This window comes from Streptopelia decaocto (genome assembly GCF_964273445.1).
Source record: "Streptopelia decaocto genome assembly, chromosome: 2".
NCBI lineage: Eukaryota > Metazoa > Chordata > Aves > Columbiformes > Columbidae > Streptopelia > Streptopelia decaocto.
Genome location: NC_138655.1, coordinates 125,986,399 through 126,001,460, shown reverse-complemented (window position 1 = coordinate 126,001,460; position 15,062 = coordinate 125,986,399). Strand labels below are relative to the sequence as shown.

General features: G+C 39.0%; 1 protein-coding gene across 4 annotated transcripts in view; it reads left to right on the top strand.

Moving 5' to 3' along the window:
• PLCL2 (phospholipase C like 2) overlaps positions 1–14,848 on the top strand; it is a 103,468-nt gene extending 88,620 nt beyond the window's left edge. For 2 of the 4 annotated variants that reach the window (XM_082046161.1, XM_082046160.1), the window contains 2 exons: positions 4,296–4,405; positions 13,572–14,848. In XM_082046161.1, the coding sequence (XP_081902287.1) occupies positions 4,296–4,405; positions 13,572–13,751 (290 nt within the window). In that variant the 3' untranslated portion in view covers positions 13,752–14,848. Of the gene's footprint in view, positions 1–4,295; positions 4,406–13,571 lie in introns of those variants that run through there. The other 2 variants (XR_014183396.1, XR_014183397.1) reach the window with 2 other exon arrangements.
• Positions 14,849–15,062: the final 214 nt, after the last annotated feature.

Sequence of the window (15,062 nt, the reverse complement as noted above, 5' to 3'; positions counted from 1 at the left end):
ATAAAATTTCAGAAAAGCATCTTGAATAATAAGGTATTCTAGGAGGGATGAAGAAATATTAAAGCCATCTAATGCATTCCAGGGTTGGGGAGGGAGGGTACGAGAGAGGGGAAAGCTGAGACAATCATGAAGTTCAAGTTAAACTAATCAGCATTCACTGAGGAACCAGAAAGTGATTCAGCACTGAAGACGAAAGTAATTATTTGGAAATACTAAAGGATTGCTTATGAGAATGCTTTTAAAAAAAAGTAAACTGCAGTGGAGAAGGATATGCTGTGAAATCTTTGATTATGATTGGGAACATTTGTTGGCAATATTTTGTTCAGTTTAAAAACCTGCTGTTGAATCCTGTTCTTGCTATTTTGTTACATGTATTAAAATGTATTTACATGACTTAGGGTAGTTGGGGTGAACATTTCACTGCAAAACTGGCCTTTAAGGTGGAAGACTTGGATCGTATTATGAAGGTTGGAAGTTGTTTTGCAAACACATAGGAAGTGGTATAGCTTCTGTCAGCTAACCCTTACACACAGTGGTGTAGGAGTGACCAGACTTCCAAATTCTGCTTATGCAAACTAAGTGCCCTAGTATTCCACAAGCAAAAGCTCAGAATGGAATCAAGTAATGGCCTTTGAAACCTCATCATGCTGTCAGAAGCAGTAGAGTTAGCACAGTTCAACAAGTTCAAGAAGGATAAAAAGTAGGACCGTGCCAGTCAGCCTCACTTCAATCCCTGGAAAGGTGGTGGAGTAAATCCTCATAGAAACTGTTTCCAAACACAGGAAGGACAAGAAGGTGATAGGTGAAAGTCACCATGGATTTACAAAGGGGACATCAGGCCTAACCAACATGACAGACTTCTACAATGAAGGAGGAAGGAGGAGCAGTGTATGGTTTCTATTTTGACTTTACTGAGGATTTCAACACTGTCTCTTGTAACATCCTCACACACAAACTCAGGAAGTAAGTAGAGGTCAGGTAAGTGGGCATTGAGGTGGACTGAAAACCAGCTGGCCAGTCAGGCTCTGTGCATTGTGATCAGGACCAAGTCCACCCGCAGGACAGTCACTACTGGTGGGCCCCAGGGGCTGATCCTGGAGCTACGACTGTTTAAGCATCGTCATTTATCACCTGGATGATGGGATAAAGTGCATCCTCAGCAAGCTGACAGAAGAGACAAAACTGGGAGGAGGGTGGATAGAGCAGATGGCTGTGCTGCTCCTCAGAGGGACTTTGCCAGGCTGGAGAAGGGGGCTGCTGGGAAGTGCATGAAAAGGGTTCAGCCAAGGGAAGTGCCGAGTCCCACACATGCAGAGCAATGACCCCACGCACTCAGCAGTGCTGGCTGGAGGCCGACTGGCTGGAAAACAGCTGCAGAGACAAGGACCTGGGTGTCCTGGAGGGCAAGAAGTTGAACACAGCTCAGGCAGTGCATCGCCAGAAGACCGAGGGAGGTCATCCTTCCCTTCTGCTCAGCATTGCTGAGGTCCCATCCGCAGTGCTGCCTACAGGCCTGGACTTCTCAGTACAAGAGAGACACAGTCATTGGCGAGGGCCCAGCAAGAGCCAGAAAGGTGATTCATGAATGGATTGGAGCATTTTTCATATAAGGAGAGAGTGAGAGCAGACCCTGTTCCTCCTGGAGCAGGGAAGGCTCAGTGGGGATCTTGTGGGGTCAAACACTGGAAGAGGTTGCCCAGAGTGGTTGTGAACTCTTCATCTTTGGGGACAGTTAACACCCAACTGGACACCATCCTGGGCAGCCTGCTCTATCTACTCCTGCTTTGAGCAAGGTACTTGGACTAGACAATCTCCAGAGGTGCCTTCCAGCCTCAATGATTCTATGTAAATAAGGATTTGGTAAAGGTGACACCTGCAATCAAAAGAAGTTTTTAGAACTTATCTTTCTGGCCCAGGACAAGAATCAATAATAACTTCATTACATATAAAAAATTTTGTGCAATGGGCCCAAATTATAACTCAGGAGCTCCATCTGAACCCATGAATAATACACATGCTATATAATATTTGTGGTCAGTCAGGAAGATGAGGATAATATCCTTTTTAACATCTGCCAGTATAAATGGAAAACATGAAACATGAAACTTGTGCCTTTTGGATTAAGCAGGTGGTATATACAAAAATAGATTAAGACTGATAAATCAGGTTAGTATTGTGTCTGTTATTATCTTAAGAGCTCTCAGGCAGTGCAAAATTACTAATGGACTAATAATTCTAGAAGTAATTAAGCCTTGTAAAAGCAGTTTGCTTATTATATCTTAAGGAGAGTGAGAACTTAATTTTTACTTGCAAGGAGATAGAAAATTCGGTGTATTTATTTTATTTTTTTCCCTTTTTTTTTTGTTATTTTCTAAGAAAGTTTCATTTTGGTATTTAACACTTTAGTTATTACTTTGTCACTGGTAATGCATGAAGTAGTTCCAAAGTAAAATGCAAGAAAACCAAGCAGGGGCATAGAAGGGGAATACTAAGAGAGATGTAGTCAACAATGAAATGCTGTGCTGCATTCATACTCTACATCGATCATGCAGGCCCTCACCATTATTCTTAATATCTCTCTGAGTGGCTTCAGTTCAAGGTTGTTATCGATCACTACTGCCCGTGGATTTGAAGGACAATATTTCTAACAATGGAAATGAGTTTAGCAGTATAATCTCAGAATTCATGGTACAAATGAGAAAATTTGTATTTTTGTGGTAGCTCCAGAAATGTAATGTTATAAATATGGACATGTGCATAATCTTTCCATTATCATATTGGGCGTTAATTTTTTTGGATGGTGTGAAGAGGAAATGGATACTTGGAAACAGTGATGGATGAATGAACATTTATTTCTCACCTGGTTAGAAATCTGTTTTGGGGAAACAGAATATGAATGGTTTACTTGAGGCTGTACTCTAGAGGCAGTCAGAGTTATGGAGAAGTGTTTAAAATAAAAATGACACAGTAGTTTAATTCAGGGTTTCCTTGTAGTAAAATTTAAATAGTGAGAAAAACTAAAAACAACGATCTTGTTTTTCAAATGAATTTATGAAATAATTCTTAAAAGAGGTGTGTGCATATATATATGAGAGTAAGGCAAGGGAATGTACAATGAGATCATTCAGTTATATCTCATGATGGGACTTGAGTGTGGGGTAGACAGTTTATGAAGAACAGATACTATAATGTCCTTGAAAGTCAGTCTACTCTAGGATTGACAGCCAACGCAAGTTTGTCTGGTTATTCCATGATAATTAATTACATGTAATTTTTGAAGCACATACACTCACTGAGCAAACAGAAGATTGCAATTGATATAATTAAAATGATGATTTGTTATTAAGCTGTAACTCAATTTTATGTTCATAGGTGTATGTCACAACCACTTGCCAGCTTTTGCCCTCAAAATACCTTTTATGTTATTACTGAGGGTGATCTTGAGAGCACAACTTAATGTATGATTTTCCATAGGATAATTTATGTAATCCATGTTTGGTTGATGTGTGTACTCGTGGAAGGACATTTTACTTCCCCTGTAGGAAGGAAAATTTCAAATTTATTTTTATATGACTTCTAAAAGCTCAATGGAAAGCAAATTATTTTTCTTAGATCTGTGCAGTGCACTGGGTTAAAACTAAAGCTCTGGTCACTCTACTCAATGTTTAGGTCAAGCTAATCTGAATTTTGCCAAAAATTTTTGTTTGGGGTTTGTCAGGTACAGGTTTTGTGGACATAGTAGTTTACATGGGTGTGGTTAAATGTCCTTGGCAGTTCACTTGGCGCTCTTCCTGCACAGCAACGCCTTTTCTCCTCAGGGTACGGTGAGAAGGTTATTTTCTGGACTGGCCCCATCATGTAAGCTGTTATCTGGACAACTGTCATATAAATGTAGTGCATAAAAGAGCAGGGCACAAAATAAATTTACTGGGATAGAGTATTTTGTTAAGTTACTGTTTCCATTCTATAGCAACTCACAAAGAGGTTTTTACATGTAGTGCAACAAATTTGGCTGTGCTTAAAGAATATTTTTGTGTAGTAAATATTTGCTTGGCTCTGTGTGCATATAGCAGTGACCCAGCAGGTACTTCAGTGTGGATTTTGGCTTAGAGGTCTGTATATATTGGCATGTTGTATATCATTGCACGTGACTGGGTCAGATACATTTGTGCTTGAAGAACAAAATTTCAGAAGCTTTCTCACTGTCCTTTTGCCTTATGAGTTTCAAATCTCTCTGCGATCACAAAAATGTGTTACAGTAGTTACTATATTCTTCCCTCTTTTATTCTCCACAGCAATGGAGTTTCATGAAAACCTGCACAATATAGGAGCAAGAGAAGGCTTAAAAGAAAGAAAACTGCAAAAATCAGTAGAAAGTTTTACGTGGAACATTACAATTTTAAAGGTAATGTGTCTTCCTTTGGTTAGTTACTGTATTTTTCCATTCACAACTGATATTCTAATATTGTTACTGATCATTATTCTGTGTCATTGTTCAATTTGATTTATTCACTTACATCATCATGTTCAGTTTAGTTTACATAACTTGAAAACACAACAGACTCTCAATGAGGATTTTTCTTCTTTTCTATTGTTGTAGAGGGTTGTTTCATTTGGTTTGTCTGACAATTTCTTCTTACAACTTTTTAACGTCAACAGGATCCACTGTGATCTGGAATACATGGGTGAAACAATGAGTATTGATTTCTATGAAGTGACTGGGGCTGGGAGGAAATGATGCTGCCGCTTAGATCCTGCTTTGTGATTTGAAAGGGAGCAAGAGTGTTGAGGTTAATGCTGTCACTAAAAAAAAAAAAGAAAAGGAACCTGTTGCTACTTCAGTCAGTGAGGAATGATGATTAATGATACATGCAAATTGTATTAGTAATTCAGACTGGAGTAAGTTGAGTGTATATGGACTGGGAGATTCTGTTTGCATTTTGTTGAGTGCATTTGCTTACCTTTTGATACAACAGTAAGTTCTAAAGTATAAAAAAGCTTTCAGGCAGAAACCCTCAGGAAACTAGAATGTGGAATAGTTCAGATTTCTTATTGCTGGTCTTTCATCTCAGCAAAGTATATAAAAAGTTACCGAGACAGCAAAACTGCCTTCCTTAATTTATTCCCTTGACACTATCCTTCTAGCCCAAATTATTCAAGTTTTGTGTTTACATCCACTAATGAGTTCTTCTCTCCCACTCAATCAAATACTTCATCACAACATTGAACTAGAAAGTCTGTTTTAATTATAGAGAAAATAATTTTCTCACACGTATTTTTTTTATTTTTAGTTCTTACTGAAAGTAGAATTCCCTATCATCTCTTTTGACAGTGAACTACTACAGAAAAGCAGCAATACACATGTATTTCTCCAGCTTTCCATCTTGGTTTTAAGTGTTAAACTTTCCACAGTGTTGCTTGGTGCTCTGGTCCCCCTTGTGTTACGCCACAAAATTCCAATGCAGAAGAGAATCAAAAAGAGGAGAAATTTGCATGTATAGTTAATATATTCTACAAATATGCATCTGAGTTCTGTTTATAGGTAAAAGGACCAGACTATCACTTTCCCTTTACTAGAGCGGAGTTTCCTGAAGACCGTGTATAGGACATGTCAAGTACCGTTCCTGTGTGACCTGGGGGATAGAGTGGAAGGAAGTCAGTTCAGTAGGTTTGGAAATGTCAAAGAAATAGTTATCCCTTCTTTACTTTTCTGTCAAAGGTATCAGATATCAGCCTGGATAGGCATAGCTATTGTAATGCTGGCTGAAACAGCCATCCCTCTGCTTCACCTCTGATTGGCACCTAGAACACAAGGGTTGTGGGAGGAGGAGGTTTGCAGCTGATGAGCAACTGGAATGTGAAGTTGTGATTTCTGTGTAGGCCTGGAGCTGGAGAACCCGCACGGCAGATCTGGCTCTTCAAAGCACTGAAGGGCTTTTATGCGTATCCTTGGGATTAACATAATTATGAAGTAAGAAGGCCTTCCTTTTGAAGAGATTATTGAGAAAATCTCTTCAACATTGACTTGGGTTTTTTCCTACTCGCTGATTAAGGTTCTTTCTGTAGGAGGGTACAATTAGTCCCGTACTTGATACTTTATCCAAAAAATTGATGAGATGTCTAATCAGCCTGTTGCTTAAACTTTAACAAGAGGTGTTATTAGGGAAAATTCTTATGTGTTGGTAGATCTTAAAAGTGATTTACAAATATTACTGTTCACATAGACATCTATTGTTATTCACATTTAGATGTACTGAAGTTAGGGGTTGTGATTTGTTTGAAATAAAACATGTTGTGTTTTTTAACTGCAGACTCTTATCTATAGGCTGTAACCATAACTTGTCTTGCCTTACATAATAAAATAGAAAAAGTGTATCAGGTTCTAAGACATTACTCTTCCTGTCTGTAGAAAAAGACCTAGAGTTATAATTTCAATCTAATGTAATGTTTTTTCTTTTCCATATTTCCAGTTCTCTAAAAAGTATGTGAGGACAGGGATGGAAGGTAAAAGCCCACATTTTTTAGAGTAAGAATTGATCAGGAAAGTGACAATCTGGCCCGCTTTAATAATTTCTTTTTTCTATTGAATTCCTTGCCTATGTGAAATTAACTTCCCTCTTAAATACCACAAAAATAAACCCCTGCCTATTCAGTGTCCCCAAATTTTGCTGTTCAACAAGCAAGACGGTTGAACAACCAACACACCAAAGGTAGTGCCATGCTTAGATATATTTAACTTTTCATGCTTTCTGTAATTAGGAACAGTATTTTACATGGTCTTTTGTCTACGATTTAGGAATTGCTGTGTGGCTCCGAACAGCATTACTAAATAATTCTGCACAAGCAACATCCTCAGCTCCCTCACAGAGGAATCACGGAATGCTCATAGTGTGGCTGATGTTTTTTCCAAACTGATTAAGTGGCATTTTACCCTCAAGATGCATATTGATCTTTTTTTTTCAGTTGGGACATTTTGGCTACAGTTGATGCAATGGAAAGTTTGATAAAATAACAAAATTGACAGCTTAATTGTAGGGGAACTCTTTGTTTAGTACATCTGACGTAGCTATTAAATATCTATATGTGTGTGTGTGCACGCATGTGCATGTTACAGTTACTGTTTTCAATGATTTTATTTTTCCTAATTTGAAGGCATGTGGCCAAATTTATTATTGGTATAGTATGTTTGAATTCATCTTAAGTATCTCTGTTCAATTTGTGAGTGTGTATATGCACACATTCCCATTCTTATGCACCCCATATATGCACACAGAGATATTTGTTTAACTTCAGGGCATCACTCAGAGTAAATTTAGTCTGTTTTAGTAAACTTTGTTGCCTGAGAGATTTAGAGATTGTAGAGTGTTAGAATATTGCTCTGTTTCAAGTAGGCAGTTTGCAAGATCATTTGCGAGTGATTTATTTATTATTACTCAGACTGATGGCACTCTCATTTTCTAAACATAGATAATCACACTTCCTGCCAGGAGTACACAGTTGAAGAAATAAAATCAGTGTAAGTGCTGTTGCAGACAAGCAAAACTTTGAAAAAAACTTAAATAGGCTCGGAATTTGAGATACCCATAGGAAGAGCATAACAGCGTCTTTAGATGAGTCTCTGCAACAAAGACCTGTTCTAAACACTTACAAAGAATCCAGTGTAAGTCCTCAGAATGAAGGTGGGATTCCTAACTCCAGCATTTGTTAGATACTTCTTGTTGGCTCTGAGTTTTTAGATGTCATGTTAGACAACATCAATTAATTTGACTTGAAAGAAATCCCAAGGCATGCAGTTCATGGCATCTGTTGTCTCTGTAATGACATGGGTTCTGCACCTAGATTATTTTTTATAAATGCATTTAAAAATGGAACACTCTAGGCACTTATAGGGGTGCAACTTCTTAAATATATATATTAATCTGAATTTTGTGGAATAAATCTACAAGTGGATTCAGGCAGCACTGTTGTCACTGTGGGGCATTTGTTAAGCCTCTCATAGCTGCAGCCTATTCCTGTAGGCACTCAGGAAACCTCCACATTCCAGTTCCATTTCACTGTCTAAAACTACTGGTCCCTTGATGTTGCTGGTTTGATGGGACTTTGGCTGCTAATTAAACCCATGTTTATAAGTCAAATCCTTTATGTTCTGATTCTGTAAATGCAATCAGAGCACATCAGGTGGGCATGGAACACTGCAGTATGTCCTTTTGTACTTACCAGCCACCGCTCAGGGAAGCACTTTGAGAAAAGGATGCTGGCTTCTTACATTTCCTGATAAAAGCTTTGGGTACCAGAACCCGAGCTAAAGCCCAGTCATTACTGATAGAGTTTCTTGGGATTTTTTGGGGAGGAAGACTGCTCGTGCAGTTATTTCAAATGTCATCTCTACAGTTTTACTTTCATGTTCACACACTCACTGAAGAACCTGTTAACCAAAAATCATGAGTGAATACATACCAAATTATAAAGGCAGCTGTGCTGAGACATTCTAGTTGACCCTGAAATGATATGTCATTTTGTATGTACAAGAACTGATAGGAACCATTTTGGTTTTGCTTTTAATTACCTTTCAGGAGCTACCTTTCAGTGGAAACATTGCCTTTTAGCCACAAGTGTCAGAACAAACAGAAGATTGTTAATGTTGATTAAAAAACCACCACCACCCCCCCTCCCCAAACAAACAAACAAACCCAGAGTAGTTTGCACAGGCATATTGGGTCAGAGAGGTATGAAGGGTATTGAGTTTGTCTTCCACATTAATTCACATCCTTCATTGTTGTTGTTTATTGAAAGCTTATGAATGAATTTCAGTTTTGTTCTTTGTTGTTATTTAAGGTCTTTTTCATGTCTGCCTACAAAGCAGCTTGATGCTTGATTAATTTTCTGAAGCTTGTCAACATCATTATGTGAAATAGATATTAAAGTTCCATAGTGCTCAGTTCTGTTAGTGGATTTTAACCACAGTGAAGGGAGCAGGGATTGCTGTCTGCTGCCATGGGGACAGTGCTCTCCCAGTGCTCTGCAAGGCCTGTACGGGTCCTGTTCCTAGATGGGAATTATCACAAAATGCCTTTTATCCACAGTCCTGGGAGTAAATTTGAGTTTTGTGGTGTGTTTGCCAGACAACACTAAAGTACTGAATTCATTCCCAGTTACCTGGGGTGAAAGGCTGACAGAGCCAGCCCTGCCGTATACTGAGAAACGTCATCTGGGTTTGGTTCTGCAACTGCTCCAGATTCCAGCATTGAGTTGTCTCTGTGGACCAGCTTTGTATCTTTGAGTGTAAATTTTTCTTTACTTCCTTATGCTAATTGTGCTTGACTAGGGTTTGAGCCATTTATAGGTATAGGTTTCTTGTATTTGCTTTACAATGTGCATTTTAAGAGCATGTAGTGTATGGCCCTTTGGGGCTGGTAAGAAGGTGAAAGGCCTCCCAGTACCCCATAGATGCAAGAGGTTCTTGTGTTTCAGCTTGTAGTCAACTGGCTGTACTATTAATTTACTTATTAAATCAATGGCACAGGATCTTATGCACCTACAGAATGCATAGAATATAAAGAATTGCAACTGAATCTTGAGAGCCCTTGGACAAGAGACATTTGATATATAGCTAGAAGAAAGGAATTTGAGTTCTTTTAACTGAGTGTGTGGGGACAATTTTTTCAGATCTGGATGACTTTTTTACTTTTCTGCCTTTCAGATGCTTTGTGTTCCTGTTCAACAGCATTCACTGTGACTAAAACTTGGATTTTTAAGATGCATACTGCTTGCTTTCTCCAGCATATGGCTTCATGATGGTCCATCAACAGAGCAAGGCTCTTTACATCAATTGCACAGACCTCTCTCACTTGAGCTTGTGCCATATCTGGTAGCAGTAGCTGGCTCTTTTTTTTCCTTTGTAAACATGACATGCCAGCAGATAATGACAACACAGTTGATTTCACAAGCACTTCTCTGAGTTCAGTGGCATTCAGAAATCAATTGTTTCATTCTGAGTGTTGGAGAAATGTCTAATGTACACAGATTAATTTTTCTGTTTCACGCTGGTCCCTCAGTTCAGGAAAGACATTGAAGTGCTGGAGTGGGTCCAGAGAAGAGCAACACGACTGGTGAAGGGACTTGAACATAAGATCTATGGGGAGAGGCTGAGGGAGCTGGGGTTGTTTAGTCTGGAGAAGAGGAGGCTTAGAGGTGACCTCATCACTCTCTATAACTACCTGAAGGGAAGTTATAGCCAGGTGGGGATTGGTCTCTTCTCCCAGGCAGTTAGCAATAGGACAAGGGGGCATGGGCTTAAACTCTGCCAGGGGAAATTTAGGCTGGATATTAGAAAGAAATTGTTTACAGAGAGAGTGGTCAGGCATTGGAATGGCCTGCTCAGGGAGGTGGTGGACTCGCCGTCCCTGGAGGTTTTTAAACTGAGATTGGAAATGGCACTTAGTGCCATGATCTAGTAAACGGACTAGAGTTGGACCAAGGGTTGGACTCGATGATCTCTGAGGTCTTTTCCAACCCAGTCGATTCTGTGATTCTGTGAAACTTGGTCCCACTTGGCCAAATGTGTTTAGTGTGAACTGTTGTCTGCAGTAAGCCAGCCCCTTATCTAAGAATCTCTCTTGTCTACAAAGTTAATCTTCCCTGCTGAAAATCCAGCCATTCCAGCTAACCCCTCCTTACCCTCTCTCCTCCATCCAGTATTCTGTTCCTACTTGGTGCCTGATTTTCTCTTCTGTTAGTTTTGTCCCATTGCTTTGCAGTTCATATTGCCCCCTCTTTGCCTCTTCTAGTGATCCTTCCTGATGAGTCTTAATTTTAGCTTTCTCATCACCTTACCTGATTTCATTGTAGTCTGCAGTCTTCTCCCTGCTTTGCATTTTTGCTTGTTTTTCTCTCTCAACAGCTTTTAGTCTCATGACCAAGCTCTCTCACTCCTTTTGAGCTGTTAGTCCTTCTACTTGTCTGTCATTTTCAGGCTTCTCTCGACATGGTGGATTTTGTCTATCTGTTTTCTTTCTGTATTCAAATCCCAAACGCTGCCTCAATCTTTCCCTTTCTCTGCTCACTTATGTGATCCAAATTCATCGTCGCACTGTGTTCCTTTTCCATTATTTCAATGTCCTCTTTCGGTGACATCTAGTCTCTACTTCACGTAGTACAGTGCAGCTTCCCTTTCTGCAGTCGCGGACCTCTTGCCAGGCCAGTCCCAGAGATCACTCTTGCCCTCTCCTTCTCTCCATCTGCCTCCTCACCAGAGTCCCTGTCCCAGGCTCTTCCTTCCCCTCCTCCAGTCTAACTTTGGACTTCCTGGGTTGGCAACTAAATTGCGGTGGTAGTACAACTTGGAGAAGCCATACAGGAAAAACCAAACTTTTTCTTCTAACACATATTCATTATTGCATGGGAATGGAAAATGCATTCTCTTGCCACATGCTGAAGCTGTCAAGAAGTGAAGAATGATTGAGAATTAAATCCTGAGTGATTTCATTAGCCACGTTCAAAATCTGATTTTTGTTTATTAAAAACTCATAACTTGGATCCACTACTCTGAGGCCCTAAAGTCATTTGAATTACAAGTCCCTACCCCAAGTGGGAGTGGGGAGGGAAGAGTGGAAGATTGTTAAAAAAATTCTTACAGCATTTTCCTCTCTTTATTTTCAGAACTGAATGAACCATATGGATGAGATTAAATAATAATATTAAACAGTAATAATAATAAAATCTGCCAAAGGCAAAAATCCTGCATAGAAAGTATCAGCTTGAGTAGTTAAGGTTTGGCAAGCATATAAGCAACTGAAAGCAGGGGGGGGTGTTAAATGAGAAGTTTTGGGCAACCTTATTAATAGACTGTTGCTAGCAGCTCTGCCTATAATAAACAACTTGATTAAAGTTCCAGGACTGTATTCTACTAATCCATGTAAAATGGAACTTGGTCTAGAAACAGATGCACTCCAGATATGACTCATTTAGTCTGCTGTAGTGTTTTAAATTAGCTTTTAGTTGTTTGTCAGTTTGAAAAAAATATGTGATTAAAAAAAAGAAGTACTCACGGTTTTCTTTAGAAGAGAATATTACTGAAGCTTGTGCTCTGATTGGTGAACTTCTGGATTTTTTCCTCTCTGGTTGTGAGAAAAAAGCACATTGACTGTTATAGTCTCGGATAAGGGGAGAAGGGGCATTATTTCTTTGAAGAAAGCTATATTTGCTTTTGATTTGTGTGCCTCAAATGCATAATTCTACTTATTGCATAGGCTACTATTTATGTTCTGAGTTGCTGAAGAAGTAAGGCTGAAGTATCACACCGTGAGTGCACAAGCTTTTGTCTGACTGCCATTCTACCTCTCCTCCTTTCTTTTTTAAATCAAAAAGTAAAGTTGGATTTCAGTCTTATTTGGGGAGGAGAGGCAACATGGCTGTTATGCCTCTAGAAGAGACGTCAGCATCTCTTGAAGAGAAGTGTCTGTGAGGAACCAGAATTTAACACAGGCCAGACATGAATACCCCAGTTACAGGAAAGGGTGCAGTCAGTGCTCATACCTTATTAGACATTATAGGAACTGACAGTCTCAAGGCACGTCAGTACCTGGGGTTGGTTGATCGATCTGTGTGTGTGTGTGTGTGCTTTCCCCTTCCCTCCATTGGAAATGAAGCATTTGCTTTCCTGTAAGCTGTGCGGCAGTTCTCCCTCGGGAGCACAGGCACACCGTGGTCCCTCTGGCCCTTGCAAACTTTCTGCACATTTGTGAACTTTGCTGGGTGAACCAGAAAGACACACGTGCTCACCACGTGCTGCAGCTTTGCTCACTGTCTGCACATGGGCAGGGCAGGTAACGTCTGCAGGAAAGGCAGCCCAGTCTGCATTGAGAGGCCTTTAATCAATACAGAGAGATGGAGTAGCTAATACTGCAGGACAGAGCCAAATCACCCAAGTCTGGGACAGTTTCACTTACAGCTTTACTTAAACCTTAATTACTGTGAAGAATAAGTGCAAGTAAAGAGGGACAGTGACAGCGCTGAACTGCAAACAATCCTGTGAAGCTTTTGTCATCACTGTCCTTTTTACATGTTGCTTGCCAACCTGTGTTTTCATATATCATTCTTTGACAGACTTTGATCCTTTACCATGCTACTATTGAATGAAACAAGTTGCTAAGATAAAAAAAAAATCTCAAAGAACAAAAAACCTGGAACAGTTTAATGGCTTCCTGAATTATTAAAATCAGCCTTTGCCATTTTGTCCATGCAGAAACTCTTATAGTCTTGGAATAAAAATACAGCATAGATTACTTTCCTGAAAGCTGTTAGGTAGAAATTATCCCTTTCCCTTTGTTTATGCAACCAGTTGGCTCCAGAGAAAGCAAAGAGCTTGGTTCTTACTAACTTCAAATAATCCATTTCTTAGTTTTGTTGGTTGATTTTGGTTTGTTTTGGATTTTTTTTTGAGTTTTGTTTGTTTGTTAATTTTCTTCTTTTTTTGAGCAGGGCAACTGTACCATTAATCTGAAACAAACAGAAGGGGGAAAAGGATAGTCCTGTTATCTATTGTGTATACTGATTGCATTTTTTTCTTACAGGGACAAGCCGATCTGCTCAAATATGCTAAAAATGAAGCACTGGAGAATCTGAAACAAATCCATTATGCCACTCTTACGTGTGGACTCAATAAGCCAGGCACTGAAAATGCAGAAATCTCCAAGCCCCGTCGAAGTCTGGAAGTGATACCTGAAAAAGCAGGTGATGAAAATGGAGAATGAGAGAACGCTCTTCTCGTAATTATGGAGTTTATAACTCTGTGACCAATTGTAGCTGCATAGGACTTTTGCTTTGCACTTACTGTTGGAAAATATTTGGAATTTTTAAAGCACAACTGGAGAAGCTAATTGCAATCTGTTGAAACTGTGAATGTATGTAGCAACTCTGCTTGTGAAGGCAATGATATTGTGTAACATGGAAATTACATTATTGGCCAAAATATAGTATATATGTAAAAGATACTGTAATTCAGTAATAGCGTGCTGAAAAGTTCATTATAGTGCCATAGGGAAATGAGCGTTTGTTGAATGAGCTGTAACTAGAGGGAAATCAGTTGACAGAATTTAACAAGATGCCTTGATTTTCAAACAAATTGGATGCACAGGTTCTTTATTTCTTTGCACAATTTGTTAATTGTGCTGGTAAGGGGAATTATTCTTTTGAAAATCAGGTCCAAAAAAGTAGAATCCATGTGTTTCACACTATATGTAATTCAGCCGCTCAGATATTTGGGTTTGAAGTGGTATTGATTTTATTGTTGAGCCATAAATTAAAATGAGAATGTAATTAGACAGTGATCACTGACTTCAGTGCACTATAGGAGAGCCATTATGTAAAAGGAACGTGCAATCAATCTGATAGCCTATGTCAGAAGAAGATACATACCTATTTTGCCTAAGATCTTCTGCAAATGTGTGTAGATAATGTGACCAAACTGCAAGCAAAATGTTGTAAATAGTTTTTCATTTTGTGAAGTGAAGTGCTCATATTAAAGAGTTTTATGAGATTGCTCCCAGACAGTAAAGCTTTTAACTAAATTTTAACTTTTTTATTTTTCAAGTATTTTCTTCCTTACAGAATAGATGATATCTCAATAAGCAGGTTTGTCAAAAGAAAAAATTGTTGTTCTGGTTCTGTTTTGGTTTTCTGACAACATTAGGTAAAGGTATTGTAGCTGATATGCTCATTGTAAAATGACTATACCAACCTAGAGTGTTCTCTTACTGTTTCTGATTTAACAATAAAATGGACTATATCATTACAGAAGCTAATAAATTTGAAGAAAAACAAGCAAAGCCCTACAAACTGCAGTTTTTGTTCAGTTGTGGGGAAAAAGGGAAAGATGGTGATGTCTGTTGAAGAACATTGTTTTAATCGGAGGTCTTCAAGACACGCGTTCTACATTTTTTTCAACCAATTCGAGATGCTGTTTCTGCATTCAGGTTGCCGTGAACATTAACATATATATAACATCCTGTAAAAGTCAATGGAGCGCTGACCAAGAACATTGGTATACTTACACATAATTTGAA